The 22340-nt window shown below is 42.5% G+C and overlaps 1 protein-coding gene across 2 annotated transcripts in view; it reads left to right on the forward strand.

Annotated features, from left to right (window-relative positions):
- HHAT (hedgehog acyltransferase) overlaps positions 1-22340 on the forward strand; it is a 262535-nt gene that overhangs the window by 125796 nt on the left and 114399 nt on the right. For both annotated transcript variants that reach the window (XM_058669146.1, XM_004578676.4), the window contains exon 9: positions 15771-15806. In XM_058669146.1, coding sequence (XP_058525129.1) covers positions 15771-15806 — 36 coding nt within the window. The remainder of the gene's footprint in view (positions 1-15770; positions 15807-22340) is intronic.

Below are 22340 nucleotides of genomic sequence, written 5' to 3' on the forward strand. Positions count from 1 at the left end.
TGTATTTTTCCTATCCTGTTATGAAAAGCAAATCTGTTTTAGTTCTCCTAGTTGATTTTGTTTTGTTTTTACTAATATTTAGGAAACTGAAAAAAATCTTTGAAGTGCTAATAGACCCTAAGCAGGCTGGAAGTCACTTGTTAAACAGTTAAGCACAATATGAAGCAAAAACATATGACTACTGGTTTTAAAACTGTTTCATAAGAGAGTAGTTCTTGCTAACCAATTAATTGGAAAGGAATAGTTAAAAAAAAAAAAACCTCCTGGTTTGGTGTTTACTATTTGTGCCTCTGCGTGTTCCTCGGAGGGGAATCTTCAAAAAGTTTATGGAAAAGTGTGTACTATGAAAAAAACTAGGTAGGCATTTCGAAAGTTCTCGCACCAAAATAAGCTTGTCTTTTAATTCCATTTTGATCAGAAACTCCTTGAAGTCACTTCATACCGTGTGTTGGCCCTGCAGCCATGGATCTTTTTGTCTTAGCTGGATCTTGGCACCAACACAGGGCTTTTCTCCATCTGCCAGTCTCAGTGGAGGATGGGGGAGGGCTTGTTCTTTGAGGCAGCCTCCTGGGCTTTAGAGGCCTCCTCCTACTCAGGTGCTCCCAGAGTGCTGGACTTGCGGTGACTGTTTTATTCATGCACAAATTGGCTGCCTCGGCTCTCAGCTCCTGCGAGCCAGAACAGTCTGTCCTAGCGCCTGCCAGAATCTGGACTGTGATAGGGCTCCAGACACATATGCTTAAAGGAAGATGAGGTTAAGTTCTTGTGGATTTACATTCAAAAGAACAAGGCTGTGATGTGTTGTTTGTATGATACTTTCCCCAGTGCTTCTGTTAAATTTAGTAGATTTTCTTTGAAATACACACATAAATGTTGCAGTATTTATGATTCAATAAATTATGAGGTAATTATTTTGTAAAGAAAGATCACTTGTTTTCTTTGAAGCTGCTATCATTTCGGGATAGATTCATGAGAGAGGGACTTAATAACACAGATGTGGGGCACTGATAGGCTGGAACCTGCTGAGCTAGAGAACTTTAAAGGTGTTTTCACATTAAACACCGTAGATTTCGCTGATGGGTAACATCAAGATTTGGCTGCATGGAGTGGCTGGTGATTGCAGGCGCCCTAGGATGGCCTGACTCTGTCATCATCAGAATGAAAAGTAATAGCTGGCATCCATGTAGTGGTTCATGAAAGGCCAAGAGCATTTTTATGTTTAACTCTCTGCCTTGCAGTTGCTCAAAATTCATTCCTGGCTGCCTCTGCCCTGATCAGCCTTATGCAGTATCCTGTCTAATCCCAGCTTGCTTGTTGACATAGTCCTGCAGAACTTGATCCCCATTTCCCATGCATGTCATTCTGGTCTCAGTCCCCACTCTCTATTTCTGTATACACTGGATTGTGATGTGAGTATTCATACCCCTTTGAAAATTGTTTATCCTTAATTTTTTTGCCTTCTGGATTTCAGTAAAGAATTTGAGAGAAAAGTATGGGAAGAAAAATAGTCAATATTCATTTATATCTGTTCAGCTATCTAGGCAAATAAATATTGGTCAGGCATCTTTATTAAGGCTGCAGTATATAATTCTTTTTTCTTTTCTCTATTTTTTAATTATCATTTTATGATATACAGTTCCATAGATCTTAAGATTTCCCCAGACCCATCCCTTGACCCCCTCACTGAGTTCCCCTATATTGTTACTATTGTATAGTTCTTCACAAACAGTTATATATCCACTTTTGTGGGTGTGGACAATGGTGGAGAGTCCAGCCTCCTATTGTCAAGATATAGTAAATAGTTTCATTGGGAGTTCATCTTTAGTCTGGAAGTAGAAATGCATACTGCATTATATCCTCACATCTGGATATTATAGTCTCTATTACAGTTACTATATATCCGCTTAAATGAAAAGCCACAAAACAAAATCAACAGGAAGAAAAAAAATTAACACTATGAGGTTAAATAATACGCTACTGATTAACTAATGTGTCACTGAAGAAATGAAAAAATCGACCTTCTTGAAGAAAATAATGCTATTGTATGATCTATGAGTCAATGAAGAATTTAATCAGAAACTGTTTTGAAGAGATGAAACAAAAAACATCAAAAACCATGAGATATAGTTTCCACTGATCTTTGTTGGTAAGATGTCTCTTGTAGGGAACAAATAGATGGGTTCTGGTTTTTTAATCCAGTCTACTCATCTATGATATTCAATTGATGAGTTTAAGCCATTTACATCCAGGATTAATAAAAATAGGTGGCAATTTGGTTCTGTCACTTTAGCAATGGGTTGTTCATTGATTTAGTCTTCTGTTATTTTACTGGGATGTTCTTCCCATTTGCCTTTGGTTTTGGTATGTGCTATTCCTCTTCTCTGTCAAGAGAACACCTTGAAGTATCATTAGTAGGGCAGGTTTGGAAGAGGCATATTCTTTTAACTTTTCTTTACTATGGAAGAATTTTATTTCATTTTCAAAGACAAAGGAAAGTTTTGCTGGGTACATTAATACTGGGCTGAAAATTTGTTTTTAGAACCTGGAATATGTTGTCCTATTCTCTTCTTGCCTGTAGAGTTTCCTGTGAGAGGTCTTCTGTGAGTTTAATAGGCATTCCTTTATATGTCAGTTGATTTTTTTCATGTGACATTTAAGGATCTTTTCCTTATGTTTGATTGAAGAGAGCTTGATCATGTGTCTTGGTGAAGATTGCTTTTGGTCAAACCTGTTGGGAGTTCTGTGCCCCTCCTGGATGTTGTTTCCCAATTCTTTCTCTAGATTAGGGAAATTTTCCCTTATTATTTCATTGAATACACCTTTAATCCCAGTTTCTCTTTCTATATCTTCTGAAACTCCCATGACTCTTATATTTTGCCTTTTTAATAGTGTCTTTCAATTCTTGAATACATGTTTTGGCCTGATCCAGCTCTGCTTCCAGCTTTTTGTTTGTTTTCCCCGGTGACAGGAAATATCTTCCAATTCTGAGATTCTTTTCTCTGCTTGTTTCCTTCTATTTTGGAGACTCTCCACTGTACTTTCAGTTTGTTCCACTGTATTCTTCATTTCTGATATATCAGCTTTCATTTGATTCATTTCCAGTGTGACATATTCCTTGAATTCCTTGAATGCCTACTTTACATGCTTCTCATTGTTGATAAGAAGTTTTATAACAAGTGTTTTGAATTTGTATCCCCCATTTTCTCTGTCTTCCTCAGTTAACTCTGAAGTTGGCAAAGGGTTTTATTCCTTTGCAGGTGAGTCTTCAGTAATATTCATTGTGCCTTTGTCTCTTCTTTTGCTCTTGGTCATTGTACTTCTAGTTAGCAGAATCTTCTTGCGGTAGGTTTCTAAGTTGTGTCACCCACAGGTCTATAGTTCGATTTTACTTATTGCAGTTGGTACACGGCTATTTGTTTGCAGTCAGTTGTGCCACTTCTTCCAGCGAGTTCCAGGTCTGGGTTTTATGTTAGATTTCTACCATGGTCTCCATAGCCCCAGCTCCTGGTTCACCAGTCTCCACCTCCTGTGATGCCGTGCTGAGGCTGCACCATTGTCTGTACAACCTTTCTCCCACTTCCGGTTGGAATAGGTCCCAGGACTAGGGAGACACCAGGTGTCCTATATAGTTAGGTTGATGGTGATGCTGATCTTTCAGGAACCTGTTGGCCGTTAGGTCTGAGGGCCACACGGACCTATTTTGACTGGTACAATGCCATTGTCGGTATTATTTTCCTGTGGGACCAGTGCAATGCACAGAACTTAGCATGTTCTCACCGAGCTCAGAACCTGCGCAGCTCATTGTTGTCCCTACAATCTTAAATTCTTTGCCACACTACTGGCCGTCAGGTCTGAGGGCTACCCCGACCTGTCTTGGGTGGAACCTGTAGGATGCCACGTTGTTGCAGTTCACTGAGCCCAAAATGAGTTTACTCCCAGCCTAGCACATGCTCAGTCTTTTCCCTAGCCTTTCCCTTCTAAAACAAGATGGCCTTCAGGGAGCAGACTGGGCTGTGAAATCTACTTTGGACCTGCTGCTCTGTCGCTGCTCCTGGTCAAATTAAACAGACCAGTAGCATGTGCAGTTCTTTGTCTGGGTTCACCTCCTGAGCTCCCGGTAAACATCCCTTCCCACCTGGTTGCTGGTACAATTCGGATTGCCACTTGCCTGAATGCTACTGGGGTATTGGTCACTGCAATACCACACTGTTGTGTCAGCTGCTGTCCTGTGTCTGTCAGTCTCCAGGTACCCCTCTGCCATTATTCTGTCTTCTCCTGTTTCTTAGAATGTGCCCTCTGCTTCACTCTGGCTAATATTTCTCCATCCGTTTAAATGTTTCTTTACCCTATTCTGCCATCTTGATTCTCCCAAGGCTGCTGTGTATATTTCTTATGAAGATAGGCTGTTATGGGAAAGGATACAAATTGGTAAGAATGACAGTTATGTTGAGCTGATTTTTTAAAAAGTCTGTTAATATAATTTTCAGATGCAGTGACTACTGTTCTTTGAATCCTAGCTATGCTAAAGAGTGTTTGATTTTGGTATAAAGCTGAGGGAGCTCTTGCGTACCACATCCTGGTTAAACACAGTTTTCATGCTGCTTTTTCAAACCTATTGGCCTTGGGTTCCTAACAGCAGCATGGCTGAAAGCATTTCCAAGAGGTAAAAGTAGGTGGAGGGGAATGTGCCAAGGAATTTTTCAAGTCATAATGAATAGATTCGTCCAACATGTACCATAAGTAATAACTGTAAAGTGCTCACACATGATAGGCTGCAGGCAGGAATGGGTTTTTAACGAGATGAGTGCTCATAGATAAATATGTGCAGAGAAGACATATTCAGCTTTTTTTTTAAAGATTTATTCATTTTATTACAGCCAGATATACAGAGAGGAGGAGAGACAGAGAGGAAGATCTTACGTCCATTGATTCACTCCCCAAGTGAGCCGCAACGGGCCGATGCGCACCGATCCGAAGCCGGGAACCTGGAACCTCTTCCGGGTCTCCCACAAGGGTGCAGTGTCTCAATGCTTTGGGCCGTCCTCCACTGCTTTCCCAGGCCACAAGCAGGGAGTTGGATGGGAAGTGGAGCTGCCGGGATTAGAACCGGCGCCCATATGGGATTGCGAGGCGTTCAAGGTGAGGACTTTAGCCGCTAGGCCACGCCGCCGGGCCCAACATATTCAGCTTTTAAGAGAGTGTTAATAACAGCTTTAACATTTTCTCTGTGCTAGATTCTTCTGACCTGGTGGCATTTTTTGTATGTACATGTGTGCAAATATTGTCTTGTTTAAATACCCAACTCCCAGAAGCCAACCGGCTGAGGCCTGGCTTCATTTCTTTGGGTTCCTGAAGCTTTGGATATCTTGTGTCCTTTTTCAGCATATCTGAGATCCCTGACTCTGTATGGTTTTTCTGGTGGGAAGGAGAAGGTGAAAGTCGCATATCCTTGTTTCTCTATTTGGAGTACTCAGGAGTTTGATCGTGAAGGGCAACAGGGCAGAAAGGTGAGCAGGGCCCTTCAGGGATGCAGATTTCTCCTCCTTTTGCTTGTTGCTGTGAGTGGTGTTGCTGGGAGGAGAAAAGAGAACGTCTATCCTCATCTCTCTGAAATACTTTAGATTGCAATGTAAGTGATTTTCCTTGGTATATACCAGTTGTCTTCCAGAGGGTAATCCGTATGTGCTATGGAATTGACATACTGTTCAGGAAGTCTCCCTCACACCCTGGAAGCTGTCCAATGTCTGTTCATCCTTCAAAACGTAGCTGGAGTAGCACCTCCTCTGGGGAGTGTTTTCTCCATTCCTCCCCTGCCCTGCCCCCACACTGGTGTAATGGAAATACTCCTCCCACAGTTCCCACAGTATCCCATGCTCATCTTTTATGTGGCTGTTACCATTTTGTTCTGTATTCATCATGCCACTTAAATCTACCCTGTTAGATCAAGTCCTGGAGGGCTACACCCTGCTGCCTTCAGTTTTATTTTGACTACAGTTTGTACAATGCCTGGCACATAGTAGCCACTAAATAAGTGAATTTCTTTCCCACTTTATTCTGGTTCATAGGTTCATCTTACCTGGTACACATGTCTCTGTCATTACCTCTTCTCCCTCTGACACCTCTACCCTCCTTTCCTCTATTGCTTTAGAATTTGATCAGGAAACCAGAAGCTCCTGTAGAGACCTTGAGTGATGGGGATTAAAAACAAGGAACTAGATGCTCATGTGATCTGACAGAGCTCGGACTGAGGGTTAGGGAGGCTGATCTTGGTGACGCACAGCACCCAGTAGAGACTGCCACCAGCCCATGTCCATGCGTGAGTCCCCGGTTAGTTCTTACGAGAGTGTCTATCATCGGATAGCTTAATCAGAAAATGAAGAGAAAGGAAGATGAGATGTGTTCATTTATAGCCCTTTACTTCTGAATACAGGTGGTGCTGAGAAAATTCCATGAAAGATCTTTGGCATGTCTAGGTTCCTTCTTGCATCATCTGACACCTCTCACAAGCTGCCTAGATACCACAGTTTTCATTAGATAAGTCCCTTCCTACTCCTTTAGCTGTTGTTATTTCATAAATACAAGGGAACCGTCCCTCATCCATAGGCCTGCCTCAGCAGTTACCATCCCTGTTGCTGTATATCTGATTCCCAAAACCATTCTATCTCAGTAATAATAGCAAACAATAATAGCAATCTCAACTGAACTTGAACTATGGTTACGCAACAAGGTGGAGGAACCCACCATGGGGGGAGGGTGTGGGGAAGAGTGGGGAGAATCCCAGTTCCTATGAAATTACAACACAATGTAATTAATGAATAAATTTAATAAAAAAAACAATAATAGCAAACTGTCTGGGCCTAGGCATTATAAACATATTTCTTTGGAAGCCAGTCTCATTTAATTTATAGTATATGAGTTATTTAAAAATCCCTGAATATTTTAGTGAGGAAATCTGAGAACAAGTCAGAATTGGATCACTTAATGACTATGTAATTATAAGCGGATAATTTGCCCTTCATCAATTAATTGCACGTATTTATTGAGATCATAATAAGTGCTACAAGTGTCATGTGGTAGTTAAGAGAATATAGAATATGAGCCCTCTGCATGTAGTAGCTGTTAAAAATGTACAGTATGCAAGTCTTCTTTCCTTATAATTTGTCAAGAAATGTTTGGAGCAATGCTTTATAAATTTAAAGCCCCATTAAAACATTGGGTTTTTTTAATGGATTTACAACTGCCTCTTTAACAGAATTTTATAACCTTATCAACAAAGTGTTGACACGATTTTATCAAGGTGCAGCATCCAGAATGAATCAGCCTCAGTTATTTTTGTTTGCTTCCATGTTACCTTCAAGTAGAGATTTAATCCTGAGAAAAGAAACCATGGGCTTAGCCTGCCTGCCTTGTCCATTCTAGGAAAAACAGCGCTGAGGATGAATTGTTCCACTGCAGTTGGACACAGTGGTGAGGTGTGAGTGTCTAAAGTAAGTCCAGCTCCCTCTCAAAGCAAGGAAGTGAGCAAAGAACAAATGCCTGTCACATACCCACGTTTCTTACCCAGGTTTCTCCCAACGGATGGCTTTGCCTGGCATTCTTTTGAAAATCGTCCCCCACTGCTACAAAATATTCAGTATCTATCACTGGGTGAAATGGAGTCTTGGCTCCCAAATGATCAGAAAACGACCATGTGTCCTATTTTTCTTTAGCTGTTCCCTTCAGTTCCAACTTTGTCATGAGAGTAATCCACACTCAGTGCTTCTGCTTCTTTTGCTTTCTCTCCACTCTGACACTGGCTCTGGTCTTCCGTTTCCACTGCTCAGACTTGCCAAGTTCCTCCCTATTGTGAAAAACATAAACAGTAGAGACATTTCTGTGAGAGTAGAGACAATGTAGACATAGTACCTACTTTACCTGAGAACACAGAAATGAGCTAAAATGAACCAGAGATTTCAGTGTGAGAGAGAAATGATAAAACTTCTAGAAGAAAACTGGGAGATAAACCTTGGAAGATCCTGGATTAGACCAACATGTTATAGCTACAATAACAAAACTGTGATCTGTGCTAGAGAAAAAAAATGATCCTGATTTTTCAAAATTCAAAACTTTTGCACTTCCTGATCAAGTTCTTGTTTCAGAATATTCATGAGGATAGGCAGTTACTTCTCTCGTGAACTGTTGAATCCTGAATCCTGAATGTTTGTCATAGCGCAGCATCTGATATCTCGGTAGTTAAAAATGGTGCTCAGTAGCTTTGCTGGATAATGCTTGACGAAGAATCTATTAGGAACTTAAGGTCTAAGGAGAGAGAATAACTTCAAGCCTTTGTTAAATGTTTAAAGCACTTGTGCCTGCTACATTTGTTCTTTTTTTTCTGTTGTATCACAATTTCCATGCCACAGCTAGGGACAATGAGACATAAGGGGATGAACTTTTTGCTCTAAGTGAAATCCCAGTAAATGATGAAGCCAACATTGCAACTTTGAATTCCAGTTTCATATCCAGGACAGTCCTGTTGTTACTATGGTGATGGAAAGTTCTTCACTCCTGAGCTACTGATGCCTGGTACCAGCACCTTCTTGCCTTTTCATTCTCCAAAATTCGAGATATCCAAAGGCATAGTTTTAGAGAGAAAGAAAGACAGAAATCTTCCATCTTCTCACTCACTTCCCAAATGGCTACAATGGCCAGAACTGGGTCAGTCCAAAGCCAGGAGCCAGGAGCTTCTCCCATGTCTCCAAAATGGGTACAGGGGCTCAATGACTTGGACCGTCCTCTGCTACCTTCCCAGATCATAAGCGGGGAATTGTATTGGAAGTGGAGCAGCCAGAAGTAGGGCTCATATAGGATGTGGCACTGCAGGCTGAGGCTTAGCTTACAACACCTTGGTGACAGCCCCTGTAGTTAATTTTTTTCAAGATTTTCTCCCATATGATCCAATGGCAGATACGCCATCTACAATTTTCTCTTCTTTATTGTTTTTGACATTATATCCTAAAGGTTAACCTTACACACACACACACACACACACACACACAGTAGAAGAGATCATCTCACTACTACTATTTTTAGTGGCTGTAAGGTTCTCTGTTATGTGGGACTTTTTCAGTAGTTCCCATTTTTATTTGGGTCCTAGTCTGTTGTTACTGAAACCACCACCACCTACTTTTGGGATTACTCTTATACCTTGCATTAAGGTCCAGGAACGAGACCACACAACTTTCAAATTTGTCTGTTTATCATGTTAATGGTGTTTTCTGAATATTTTTAGTGGCAAACTTCATGAATATTCAGTGAGTTTTGTTTTTAATTTAAAAAACATGTATTGAGAGGGCCTGGCATAGTAGCCTAGTGGCTAAATCCTCACCTTGTATGTACCAAGATTCCATATGTGTGCTGGTTCATATCCCAACTGCTTGACTTCCCATCAGGCTCCCTGCTTGTGGCCTGGGAAAGCAATCGAAGATGGCCCAATGCCTTCGGACCCTGCACCAGTGTGGGAGCCTGGAAGAATCTCCTGGCTCCTGGCTTTGTATTTTCTTGGCCATGGCCATTATGGTCACTTGGGGAGTGAACCAATGGATGGATAATCTTTCTCTCTTTCTTTCCTCTTCTCTGTAAATCTGACTTTCCAATAAAAATAAAATCTTTAAATAGGGATCAGATTAACAGACATGAAGAGAACTTCTGTCTGCTGGTTAGCTCTCCAAATGCCTCCAAAATTGGGACCAGGCCAGAGAGAAGCCAAGAGCTAGGAATTCAATCCAGGTCTCATATGAGTGTCTGGGAGCAGAGTGCTGGAGCCACCACCTGCTGTCTTCCAGGGCACATATTTACAAAAATCTGGTGCCAGGAACTAGACCTGTGATTTAAACCCAGTCTCTTCAGTATGGGATGTGAGAGTCCCAACTACAGTTTAAATTCTCTGACACACAGCAACCCCAACTTGTATTTTGAGTGAATTTTTCTTCCTCTCAGATCACAAAGAAGTTCATCCTCCTTTTGAAAAATAATCTAATACTTGAATGTTTTTGTTTAAATATCTGATTCTGTTAGAATTTATCATGGCATAGAGTGTGAGAATGCAATGCAGCCTTGTACTTTCAAGGATGTTAAGGTCCGTTTCTGCCTCATTGCTGTGTAATGCCACCTTTGTGCTAAGTTTCTGTATGCAGTCAGTTCTCTCTGTAGATTCTTCCCATTCTGTTTTATTTGATCTTTCCATTCATGCATGAGCATGGTACTGCTTTAATGATGTGCTCTCCATAATGTGTTCTAGTGCCCAATGGGTGTGTTTCCCTTCATTGCGCTTTGCTCTTGGGGTCCTCCTGCTTACTTTTGCATACATCTTCTACCAAATGATTTCACTAAACCCACCAAAAATACAGAGAAAGAAAAACATTCTGGCAGTTTTACTGGGGTTATATTTAATTTGTTAACTAACTCGGGGACACTGGTATTTCCATGTTATTAGGTCTATCTGAACACATTTTATATTGTTCTATTTGTTCCAAGATTATTTTGTGTCTTCTGATATGTGCTATGTGCAAAGTTTCTCCTAGAGATTTCAACATTTTTGCTGTGTTGATATCTAGCTATTTCTGTTTTGCCCATTGATGTTAATTTATATGTTGATATTTAACATGTGTCATTAAAGTTCCTTTTAGTTGGTTTTACAACATTCTTTTCCATGTTCCATATGTATAACATCAGAGTATGACTCGTTCCTTTCCCATCCTTTTGTTTTTAATGATTTATTTAGTTGTGTTGGTTAACACCTGTGTGATAGTAGGGACAGCATCCTTGTTGATTAGTTGGAAAATTTTAATTTCTTCTTAAATATGATATTGGTTTGGGGTGTGAAGTGCTATGCTGTATTTTTCATGCTATGTGTTAATCCATTAGCTACTAACACTTTTTGTGTCATTTTGTTAGTGTCGGTTTTATGACTGTAATAATCACATGATTGTTCTCTTTGTTATCATTATGAACTGTATTGAGGTACCTAATATCAAACCACCCTTGCACTTCTGGGCAAAGCTCGTTATAAAAACTATTTAGCTATATATTAAAAAGAGCTGGGAGGCAGACTGGTCCCCAAATATTTGATTATTTTTCAATAAAAGCCAAGATTACAACTGGACAGAACCCACCTGGATTACTGTTTTGAGGCCTCTTAAAGCAACAGGCAGGTCAGGTAGAGTTGTGCCTGTGCATGAGTTCTACCCTACAGAACTAAGGAAAGGCTCTGCGTCCTCGGGATCTTCTGGCTCGTGGAGATTGCTTGGGTTCAGATGATGGCTTTGCTCCTGCATTGACCCCAGCATGGACGCCTGGCTTTTCTGCTTTCTCCTTTACAAAGTGGAAACACCAAGGGGACTTCATGGCTTTGTCAGAACTGTATGTGCAGTGTGGAAAGGGCGTAGCCTGGCACATGGTGATCCCAGGTATGAGTTGGCTGTCTTATTTAACACCCTTTTTTCCCCAAATCTGGTGTTGCTGTGCCCTGCCTGCCTTGTGAGCAGCTGTCATCCTTTCCTCTCCACCAGGAAGTGTTGCGTTTTAGGACCACACCATTCAAGGCAGTCGAGGACAGCAGTCAGTGCCAGCTTGTCTGTGTTCTTCCAAACTCTGTAGTCTCTGTGAAGGTTCTTTGCTTGGTGCTGATTTTAGAAGCCTAATCTCTGGCTCAGCCCTTGAGTTACAGTTATTAGTTCTTACATAGCCGATGCTATGTGTTGAGACTGTTATGCATGGGCTGATTACACAGAATTGTCATTGCGAACTATTTTTTTTTAAGATTTATTCATTTTATTACAGTCAGATATACAGAGAGGAAGAGAGACAGAGAGGAAGATCTTCCGTCCGATGATTCACTCCCCAAGTGAGCTGCAACGGGCCGATGCGCGCCGATCCGAAGCCGGGAACCTGGAACTTCTTCCGGGTCTCCCACAAGGGTGCAGTGTCTCAATGCTTTGGGCCGTCCTCCACTGCTTTCCCAGGCCACAAGCAGGGAGCTGGATGGGAAGTGGAGCTGCTGGGATTAGAACCGGCGCCCGTATGGGATCCCGGGGCTTTCAAGACGAGGACTTTAGCTGCTAGGCCACTCCGCTGGGCCCATTGCAAACTATTTTTAAAGTCCCCTAATGTGTTTTGCCATGAACATCTGATGACATGTTGTAAGAATGGGTAATTTCCTGCCATTAGTCAAATAAGGAAGAAGATTCTGCCTTTCAGGAATTCTTACATTTTGTAATATGAATGTAATTTTGAATATGTTTAACTTACAAGTATTCAATAGGTGAGGTGCTAAAGCTTAGAGTCCAGTAGCTAGGCTGCATGGCACAGAAGGAGGAGAAAAAGAATTTTAGCTACCTCAGCTGTAGGACAGGGCCATCAACAATGACTTTAAACTGCATGATTGCCCAGAGGCTGTGGCTGGGTCTAGAGACAATGATAGTGTTGCTATGAATTGAGTGAATTTTATGTTTAAACACTTGTAGCAGTAAAGACACAAAGACACAAGTATTGCAGGCTTCTACTTCTATGAAATGTTGAATTTAAAAAAAAGATTTATTTTATTTTTATTGTAAAGTCAGATATACAGAGAGAAGAGAGACAGAGAGGAGCATCTTCTATCCATTGATTCACTCCCCAAGTGGCCGCAACAGCCGGAGCTGAGCTAATCTGAAGCCAGGATCCAGGAGCCTCCTCCAGGTCTCCCATGTGGGTGCAGGGTCCCAAGGCTTTGGCCGTCCTTGATTGCTTTCCCAGGCCACAAGCAGGGAGCTGGATGGGAAGTGGAGCTGCTGGAACTAGAACCATTACCCATATGGGATCCTGGCGTGTACAAGGCGGGAACTTTAGCTGCTAGGCTACCATGCTGGGCCCGAAGTGTTAAGAATTTTTGTTAAATTTGTAGTGACAGGAAGTGAGATGGTGCTTGCAGGGGTCAGGGGAGGAGCCATGGGAATTCAGTGTTAAGGCATATGAAGCTTCAATTTGGGAAGGGGAAAAAGTTCTAGAGATGGACAGTGGTAATGGCTGCACAGTGAGGTGGACAGGTTTAATACCACTGATCTGTACATTAACAATGATTTAGATGGCTTGTTTTACACATTCATATTTTGTTACAAAGATTAATTAAAAAGCATGGACATGAGTTAAAACAACCCCAACAGTTAATGATTTTCCCAGCCAAACCATTGTACCCTTTTGTTCTCTGAGAGTGGGTCACCCAGCATTGGTGTGGAGATCCCTTCGAAGATGTGGTCTGGGTGAAGCTTTTAGCTTGCTTGATTTGAAGTTGAAAGAGAGAAGGTATTCATGGCTGGCTGTCAGGGCCTTCTTTCCTTCCCTAGTTTGTAGCCTCAGTTTTTCTAACACAAAAGTCTGTTTACAGATCTCAACTGGACCATGAAACCATGACTGAGTCCATCCACAACTCTCCTCTCCCCTCTGCCATGTCCCTCGTCCTCCTTCCCTGGGCCACAGTTGCCTCTAATGCACTGCCTTGCTCCGCCTTATTTCTGATCATTGCTCAGTATGCCTCCGAATAATAATTTTATTCTGTAAATCAAGGCTTGATATCCCCCACACTCCTCAAGAATGAAACTCAAACAAATAAAAAAAAGCACACCTCTATTGAGAACTTGTTAATACTTGGTATTGATAAGCAAATTCCTTACCATACCCACCCTTTAAAATCTGGTCCCTGCTCCCCTTTCTTGGCAACAATTTCAATTTACTTACCATATGTAGTCCTGTTTTTCCTTCCCCTTCTGCTACACTCATCTTTCCTCTGGTCTGTTCCCCAGATATCCTGCTGTCTGGAACTTTGTTCCTCTAGTGCATGCGTAGCTGGCCCGTGCTGTTCATATAGATCTCAACCCCTGTGTCACGTTCCACTCTGTCCTATCGTGTACGTGCTTTCTCTACTATCTACTCAGGTGCGCAAGCTCTTCCAATACAGTGCGAATGCGGGACAGTTGGGTGGATGGAGACTTGTTCTGCACCCCCAGGGTCTAGGTCACACAGAAAGCACTGACAAAATATTTGTTGACTGAACAGGCGAATGTCAACACTGGCAATACAATGTAGCAGAGATGTAATACGTTTGTGTCTGTGAGGAAGCTTTGGTTTCCTCCCCCGTTGTCCATTCTCCCTTTAATATTTTCTGATGCTAATAGATCCTCTTGAGTCCACCCCGTTTCTGAGCAATTGCCAAGCTTTCCTGCTGCCCGCACTCTGGAAGACCCCGCTGATTCTGAGCAGCCATAGGCTTGCTCCGGCCCCATTTCCCCTCACAGCGCATGTATGAGAAGACGCCATTGGAAACAGCCCATGGCGTTCTCCCTTAACTCAGTGCTGTTAGACTCAACCTTTTAAAGCCCTGTATCAGGAAAACGGTGTGCAGGGCATGCACTGGCGGATGATGCGGAGCAGAGTGCCCCCCCCCCCCCCCCCCCCCGTGCTGCAGCCTGTCTCACCTGCACTCACAGGGCAACTCCTTGGACTCCGTTCTGTCCTTCCTGTTTCCCCAGCCCTGTCCTTCCCCTACTGACCACCTGCTGCTTGACCCCAGCACAGGTGCTTGCTTCCTGGGCTGCTTTGTGAAGCATCTCTTGTACTTTTTTCTCCCTACTCTTTGAGATTACATACTTTCAATTTACATTATGATAGCAGGTTTAATGCTACACAAACGAAAGGGTTCAACAAATAAGAAGTATAAAGGACTTAGTTCAACAATAATGTAAGCAAAGGCTATAAGCAATAACCAAATGAGAAGATACCTATTTTGTTTATAGAAGGAAATTTTGAGGCAGTCACAAGTCATTGGAACTAGTAATTTCTTTCTTACTCATTGGTTTGACAGAGATGGAAAACAAGGTCTGGTAAAACACTTTATTTGTAGGAAAACCTTAATACATACAAGCATTTATTCATTTTTCATATTTAAATTGTTTCAAGTTTAGCTTGCATATGTAAGTAGAACTTTTTGTATTTGTCTTTCTGTGTCCAACTTATTTCACTCTGCATGAGGGCTTCCAGTTGCAGATATTTTGATGCAAATAATATTTCCTTTTCTACAGCTGAGTAGTTAGTCTATTCTATGTATAATGCATATCATTTATATTATATTGCAGTCATCTGATGATGGACACCTTTTAAGCCCATGTTCTGACTATAGGGAACAGTGCTTTCATAAACATAGTGGTGTCAGTATCACTTTGATATAATATGTGTTCATGTCTCTTAGGTATACGCCTAGTAGCAGAATTGCTGGATTCTGGTTAAGACATGGGCAAAAGGCCTTGGCAGTTTTTAAAGGAATAAATACAAATGGCTAAAAAATACATAAAAATACCCAACATCACTAGACATCAGGGAAATATAAATCAATACAATGAGATACCATTGTGACTGCTATCCAAGACAGACAGTAGCAAATGCTGGTGAGGACGTATGGAAAGGGGAACTCACATATACTGTTGGTGGAAACCAGTATGCAGAGCTCTTGTTATTTTTATGTGACTTCTCCCAGTGGGAGAATGGTAATCTACAGATCATTTAAGTATATTGGAAGATGCATGTGGTTATGTGCAAATGCACTATTTTATACAAGAGACTTGATTATTCAGAGATTTGATATACATAGCAGTCTGGGACCATTCCTCTGTGGATACTCAGACAGTTGTGTATTCTTGTCAAGTTCATCATTGCTATGAATAACTTTCCTTGACATGCTTCTCTGTGTCTCTTTTGAACAGGTATTTTGATGTTGGACTTCATAATTTCTTAATCAGGTATGCCAATACTTTTTAACCTTACATGTCATTGAATAGCATATCTGCTATGGAAGACTGAACTGGAAAATGAATCTTTTAAAAATGTCTTGATAAATAATGGTAATTGTATACTTGTCACAAAAATGCCATGAACGCTGAGTTTTGTGCTTCCTACAAAAGCACGCATGATCAAACATTGAAGGAATCCAAGCTTAAAGTAGTGATAAGCTCAGTTTCCAGCACCACACTGCCAACTTGTATTCATATGTTCAGCAACTTACAACCCCAGTTTTCTCTCCAGTCAACTTAATCTTTAAAAACTTGAATTTACTGATTTGTCTAGCCATGAAGACACAACCTTGTTCATAATTGAAAGAGATTACAGATGACAGCTTATATCCCAGTTTATCAGTGATTTTTATTAGAGTTGGCTTACAGGGCCTATTAATTTAAAATAGCTATTAAGTGGAAATTAAGTAGAAATATACCAGAATATTAACATGTTGGCGAGAATATACTTGATTCTTTTTCTGTCAACTTTGCTGTGCTTTCTAAATTTTTAATGTTTAGCATGTATTAGTCTAATAATGCTAAAAGGAGATTCTTAATATGCTTGTCAGAATATATCATGGAAGAAATAGTTGTGGCTGAAAGACCATAAACTAAAATTTACAAGGAAACTAGAAATCATTTTAATAGATTTGCCTTCTGCAAATATGTGACTTTAAATGCCAATGAAATCTATTAGTGTGCCAATAAGCAGTCTGTAGGTCAGATATGTTTTATGGGTAGGTGTTGCGGTGGCTTAGCTCTCACCAGGCTTTATATCTACTGGCAAAATGCTGTCTGTGATATCGACTTTATCTTCCACCAGTGTTTTCTCTTAGTCTAGGCAGCATGTTATGGTGATCCAGGGGAAGTTATGTGGACCTGTTCCTTTGGTGCAAGCCCTTACCCAGGATCACCCGGAGGAATCTGTTGGTCAACCCCAGACCCAAATGAACATGGATTGTCCTGAATTTCAAACACAGACCATAGTGTACTGTTCACTAGACTTGAAAAAGCAAGGGCAAATGCACTTTTTTTCAAAGATTTATTTTTTTAATGGAAAGTCAAATCTACAGAGAGGAGGAGAGACTGAGAGGAAGATCCTTCTGATGATTAATTCCCCAAATGGCTGCAGTGGCCAGAGCTATGCCGATCTGAAGCCAACAGCTTCTTCCAGGTCTCACATGTGGGTACAGGGTCCCAAGGCTTTGGACATACTCGACTGCTTTCCCAGGCCAGAAGCAGGAAGCTGGATGGGAAGTGGGGCCAATGGGATGTGAACCAGCACCCATATGGGATCCTGGCGCATGCAAGGCGGGGATCCTAGCTATTAGGCTACTGTGCTGGGACCAGGCAAGTGCACAAAAATTCCTGTCTCAACTTGTTAGGAAAGCTGTCCTGGCATTCCTTGAGGAGTAGTTTAAATGTCTGAGTTGACACTATTGGTACTTGGTACTCTTGCCATGATGCTGTTCAAATATGCCTCGTGGTGAATGCAAGTTTGCAGTTTCCTTAGTTTCTATAGCAATTCATAGGGGCATTAATCATGTTTTAACCAGTTATCAATGAGAATATTGAGAAACTAGCATAGGATCAACCTTCAATGACATGGGTAGGAGTGGATGCTTAAGTGGAAAAAAACACCATGGGCAGGGCCGGTAGCCTAGTGGCTAAAGTCCTTCCCTTGCACATGCCAGGATCCCATATGGATGCTGGTTCATATCCCGGCAGCTCCACATCCCATCCAGCTCCCTGATGGTAGCCTGAGAAAGCAATTGAGGATGGCCCAAAACAATGGGACCCTGCACCCTTGTGGGAGACCTGGAAGAGGCTCCAAGCTCCTGGCTTCAGATCAGCTCTGCTCCGACCATTGCGGCCACTTGGGAAGTGAGTGAATGGATGGAAAATCTTCTTCTCTGTCTCTCCTCCTCTCTGTATATCTGACTTTTCAATAAAAATAAAGTAAATCTTTTTTTTTAAAGCAGCATGGGTGTGAAGCATATTGAGAAGAAGCAGTTTAATCATTTACTCAGCAAACAGCAAGGAATACTATTATGATACTCAAATGTGTCTGGAAAAACTGTCATTTGCCCAAATAGGAGTACAACTTAGACCTTTTCTGAACTCCTCACTTGTTAGACTTGTGGTTTGAGTGAAAAGTGGTCTTCCTCTGGTATCCCTCCTCCTCACTTTCCTATCTGGTTCCAACCATTTCTACTATGTTGGGTCCAGAGGAGGGAAGGAGGGGTCAGAGTGGCTCTGATGTCATTGATGCTGGCATCCCCTTATCCTTGCAGGAGGCCTTTGTAGGTGGGTACTGGAGGATGCTCTAACTAGTAAACCAGTTCTTGGTAAAGCAGGAAGAATTAGGGGTGAGGGGAGAAGAGGGGCCAAAGCTACTCTCTTCCCTCCCTCTTCCCTGTAATTTTTCTTCCCCTTACTGTGGAAGGGGCAGAGAAAATACATCTGTTCATCTCTGATCCTGTTGGAGGAGGAACAGACAGGTATTCTATCTCACAATAACCACCTGTGATAACACTCCCTGGTAAACCAACAATGAAAAGATTTCAAGGAGTACCCTCACTTTCTCTTCCCAGCAGGTGAGTCCCTGAGGGAGGCAGAAGTGGAGGTGGTTGTTGGATATGGAGTATGTTCTCCATCTGAGTAAAACTGCAGCTTGGGGTGTGTGTACAATCTCTTTATGGGCAACTCTCTCTAGAAAAGCGGATCTCTCTGCTCCCACCTTGGGAAGTTGAGCCTGATGGGAACTGAAAACTGCTGTTGACTGGGCATATCCCTGAGAACCATCTTGCTGGCATGGCAACCTTGAAGCCAGGTTGAAGGAGGTGTAATTGCGGTGGACTGGATAGTGAGGGAATGACAATGACAACTCTACAGAGGTTGACCTGGCAAGAGACACAAAGAAAAATGGGGCAGCTGGTGGAAAGGGTGGGTCGAGAGGGAATTTTCTTACTTGGCAATGGAAGGGATTCATATTTCATCACTCAACAGCCTTCAGTGCCCTTTACACTTCTAGGGAGTGGTTTCAGTTGTGTGGGGCAGAGAGGCAGGGTATGGTTGTCAGAGAGCAAAATGGTTTTCCTGTGTGTTTATCCCTAGAGGAAACCCTAGAGGGTCGGAAGGATAAGAGAATGTGTGGTCTTGAGGAATCTCTATCATTCTGTGATGGCAACATTTATTGGCTTCAACAAGCTCTTAATGTGTGCCCTGGTTTGTCAGGCTGTATCCAGTGTAAGAAGGAAGCTGCTGCCTGCCTGAGGTTTATCAGCCACATCTTTTGTGTGGGTGGAGGTAATGTGGACTTCTCTGGAGTGATTTCATTTTCCACAAAGCCCAGGAATGCTATCTGTGATCTTGGCCCAGACAACCACAAAGGAGGGCCCTGCTTCCTTTTCAGTTGTCAGAGAGTTCAGTGGAGAGGAGGGAGAGCAGGAAGGAGCTGTCATGCTGGATGAAATGTGAGTGCTTTTGATATTGCTGTTTTATGATGACTGTGGGAAATTCTGCATCTGAGAAATCAAAGGAGAGACTTTTTGGAAGCCGTAATTGCCACTCACCTAAGACAGGCCCCAGAAAACGATCATCAGCCAGAGTCCCCAATGTGACATGACAGAAGAAAAGGGGAAAAAAGGTGACCAGCCTGGGGAAGAGATTATACAACAAAGCACTTTTGTTTTATTATAGCTAATAGGGTGGCTTGTTTAAATTTAGCTTAGTTTAGCTTTGGCAGAAAAGTCACATAGACTTGGGATTTGGGATTTGGTTCTTGCTGACTGGGACATTTTTTTACCTTGTCCAGAATTGTAACTAGCACTATTCCCTTCTGCATGCCTCAGGTGGGAGGATGGTTTTCAGTGATACAGACTGCTGTTGTTACTTTAAAAACCCTTTTAAAAATTTTTATTCAGTCTATTGGAACAACAAGAAGAGGTGGTGGTGGGGGGTGGGGAAGAAATTGTCTTTTGATTTACTCTCCAAAGGATGCAACATTAAAAGCAGGACAGAGAGAAACCTTGAGCCAGGAGCTCAGTCCCGGTCTGATTTGTCCAACCTCTTGAGCCATCAGCTGCTGCATCCCAGGACATGCTGCTTTTTGTGCTTCCAGGGATGGGTTGGGGACAGAGGGGCACAAGAAGGGAAGCTGGACTGGAGAGTGGAGCTGAGTCTGAGATCTAGGCTTGATGAAATGGAGTGTGGGTCTCTCCAGGAGTGTCTTCGCTGTGATGCCAGGGCCTGCCCTCCATTGTGACATAAGAAAGGATCTAAACCCGGATTCTTCTCATCTCTCTGCAGCATATTTGTCACCATCCCCTTTTGAATTTTTCATGACCTTTAAGCTTATTTTTGTAAATTCAAAAATCAGGTAAGCATTTTGCTCTTGATTTCTAGATTTATGTTTAGCCCTGTCATCCATTTCAAATATATATTTTTCAGGTGAGGAAAACTAGGGACTAGTTCTGGTGCAGCAGGTTACGTTCTTGCCCATGACACCAGTATCCCACATCAGAGCAGCAGTTGCAGTCCCAGTTGCCATGCTTCCAATCCAGCTCCCTGCTAATGCACCTGGGAAGGTAGCAGAAGATGGCGCAATGCCTGGGTCCTGCTAAACACCACAATTGGAACATTTCCACTGTCTCAGAACCATTTACTTAGGACTTCGAGGTTCAAGGTGCTTCTGAGTTTGGGGACCAAATCATGTTCAAATCATAGCAAGAGGGTGCATCTTAGATATTCTCACCACAAGGAAATGTTCAAAAGCAGGAGAGAAGAGGAAATAAATATGTAAGGAAGCACAATGGATTCAGTTAGGTAAAACAGAGAACAGGGATGAGTGCTGTTGATGGAATGGCCAAGAAAGACCCCTTGGAGATGACAGGTGTTGCTGAGTTGAGCTGTGAGTGAGGAGAATGAGGCTACCAGTGATGGCGGGGGAGGGCCTGTAAGAGGGGGGGTTAGATTGTTCTAGGCAGAGATCGCAGCAATGTCCAACACCCTAAAGTGCAAATGGGGCAGAAGGGAAGCCCCTGTTGGATGGAGGAGACACAAGGGGTCCAAGGTGAGGACATTCAGCCTGTGATGGGGGTTGGTCTCTGTTGGACAGTATACAGCCAGGGGAGCAGTTTGGTCTGACTGACATTTTTCAATGGCTAGTTTGACGGTTATCTTAGCTGGACTTTGGTGAAATAGTTTGCTGAACCTTGGCCTTTGCTGTACTCCTCTGCCATGAGCTGGAGCTCCAGGTTCCAGATGGGTGCTTGCTCCTATGGAAGTCCCCTTGATTGGCAGGACTGGGTAGCAGTGACTCTAAACCATCCTGTGGTTCCTTTCTATTGGCCTCGTGTGGTGTCAAAAATGAAGACATGTGAACACTAATGTGCATGAAGTTCAGGGACAGTGGATCGTGGCAGTGGTGCATCCCAGGTTCTCAGGCAGTTTGGATGAGTTGAGACTGGGGCCTGGAAGACTGCTGGGATGAGACGGTACAGCTTCCTTATGGCAACTGCAAGTATGCTGTCTCCTGACCTTCAGCAGTCCCAGGCTTTAGCATGGTCATGCAGTCTTCTCTCTTTCTTGGACCATTATTAATGGGCCCCTGGAGTCTCAGCTATCAGCACTCCTGCCTGAGTGCATTATTGCTCTCCCAGTCGGCACATTGTTGGTGTTTTCTGTCTCTTCACGTAAAAAGTTGAATGCCCTTCTTGACTTGTCTATCACCACAGTTGCTGATGTCTGAGATGGCATTTCTCATCCCCGTACACAAGCACTTAGAGTGACTTTTTCTCGTTGGTTTGTGAACTGTTAGCATGGCAGGACCTCACATTCCATTACTGTCCAGTAGAGATTTCTCACATCTACTCCTCACTCTGAGCCTACTGCTACTATATTTGATGAAGAACTTGTCAGAATTATTCATCCCCACGATTGTGCTATATTTGGGCTTGTTAATTAGGAAATCCAGATTTGAGAAAAAAACATTAAAAACAAGAAAACTGCCCACACTCTGAAAGTTGAGATGCGAGCTTCAGCTCCCACTGTTCATAGCTTCTGTCAGTACTGATGTTGTTGTGGATAAATGCATCTTCTGAAGAAGTTAAGCAGGGTCGGTATTTGGTCTAGTGGTTAAGCTTTCACTGTGACAGCTAAATCGTATATCAGAGTGGTATCTCAGCGCCATTCTTGCTTTTTAAGATTTATGTATCTGAAAAGGGAAGATAGGAAGATAGCTATTTTCTATCTGCGTGTTCACTTCTCATATGGCTGCAGTGAGTCTTGCAGAGAATGACATGTGGTGGGCACGCAGGAGACCTGGAATGCATTCTGCTCTGAGCAGGGCAGCAGTGATGCCCAGCTTTGCAGGACAGAGGTCCTGAGCTGGAGTCCCACACGCAGCACTGGTGATGGGAAGCTGTTTTTTCAGAGTCCAGTGATAGACAGGGTCTCCTCTGGAATGGTGGTAGTGGAGGTACAGTTTGTCACCAATTC

This window comes from Ochotona princeps, chromosome 10 (assembly GCF_030435755.1).
Source record: "Ochotona princeps isolate mOchPri1 chromosome 10, mOchPri1.hap1, whole genome shotgun sequence".
Lineage (NCBI taxonomy): Eukaryota > Metazoa > Chordata > Mammalia > Lagomorpha > Ochotonidae > Ochotona > Ochotona princeps.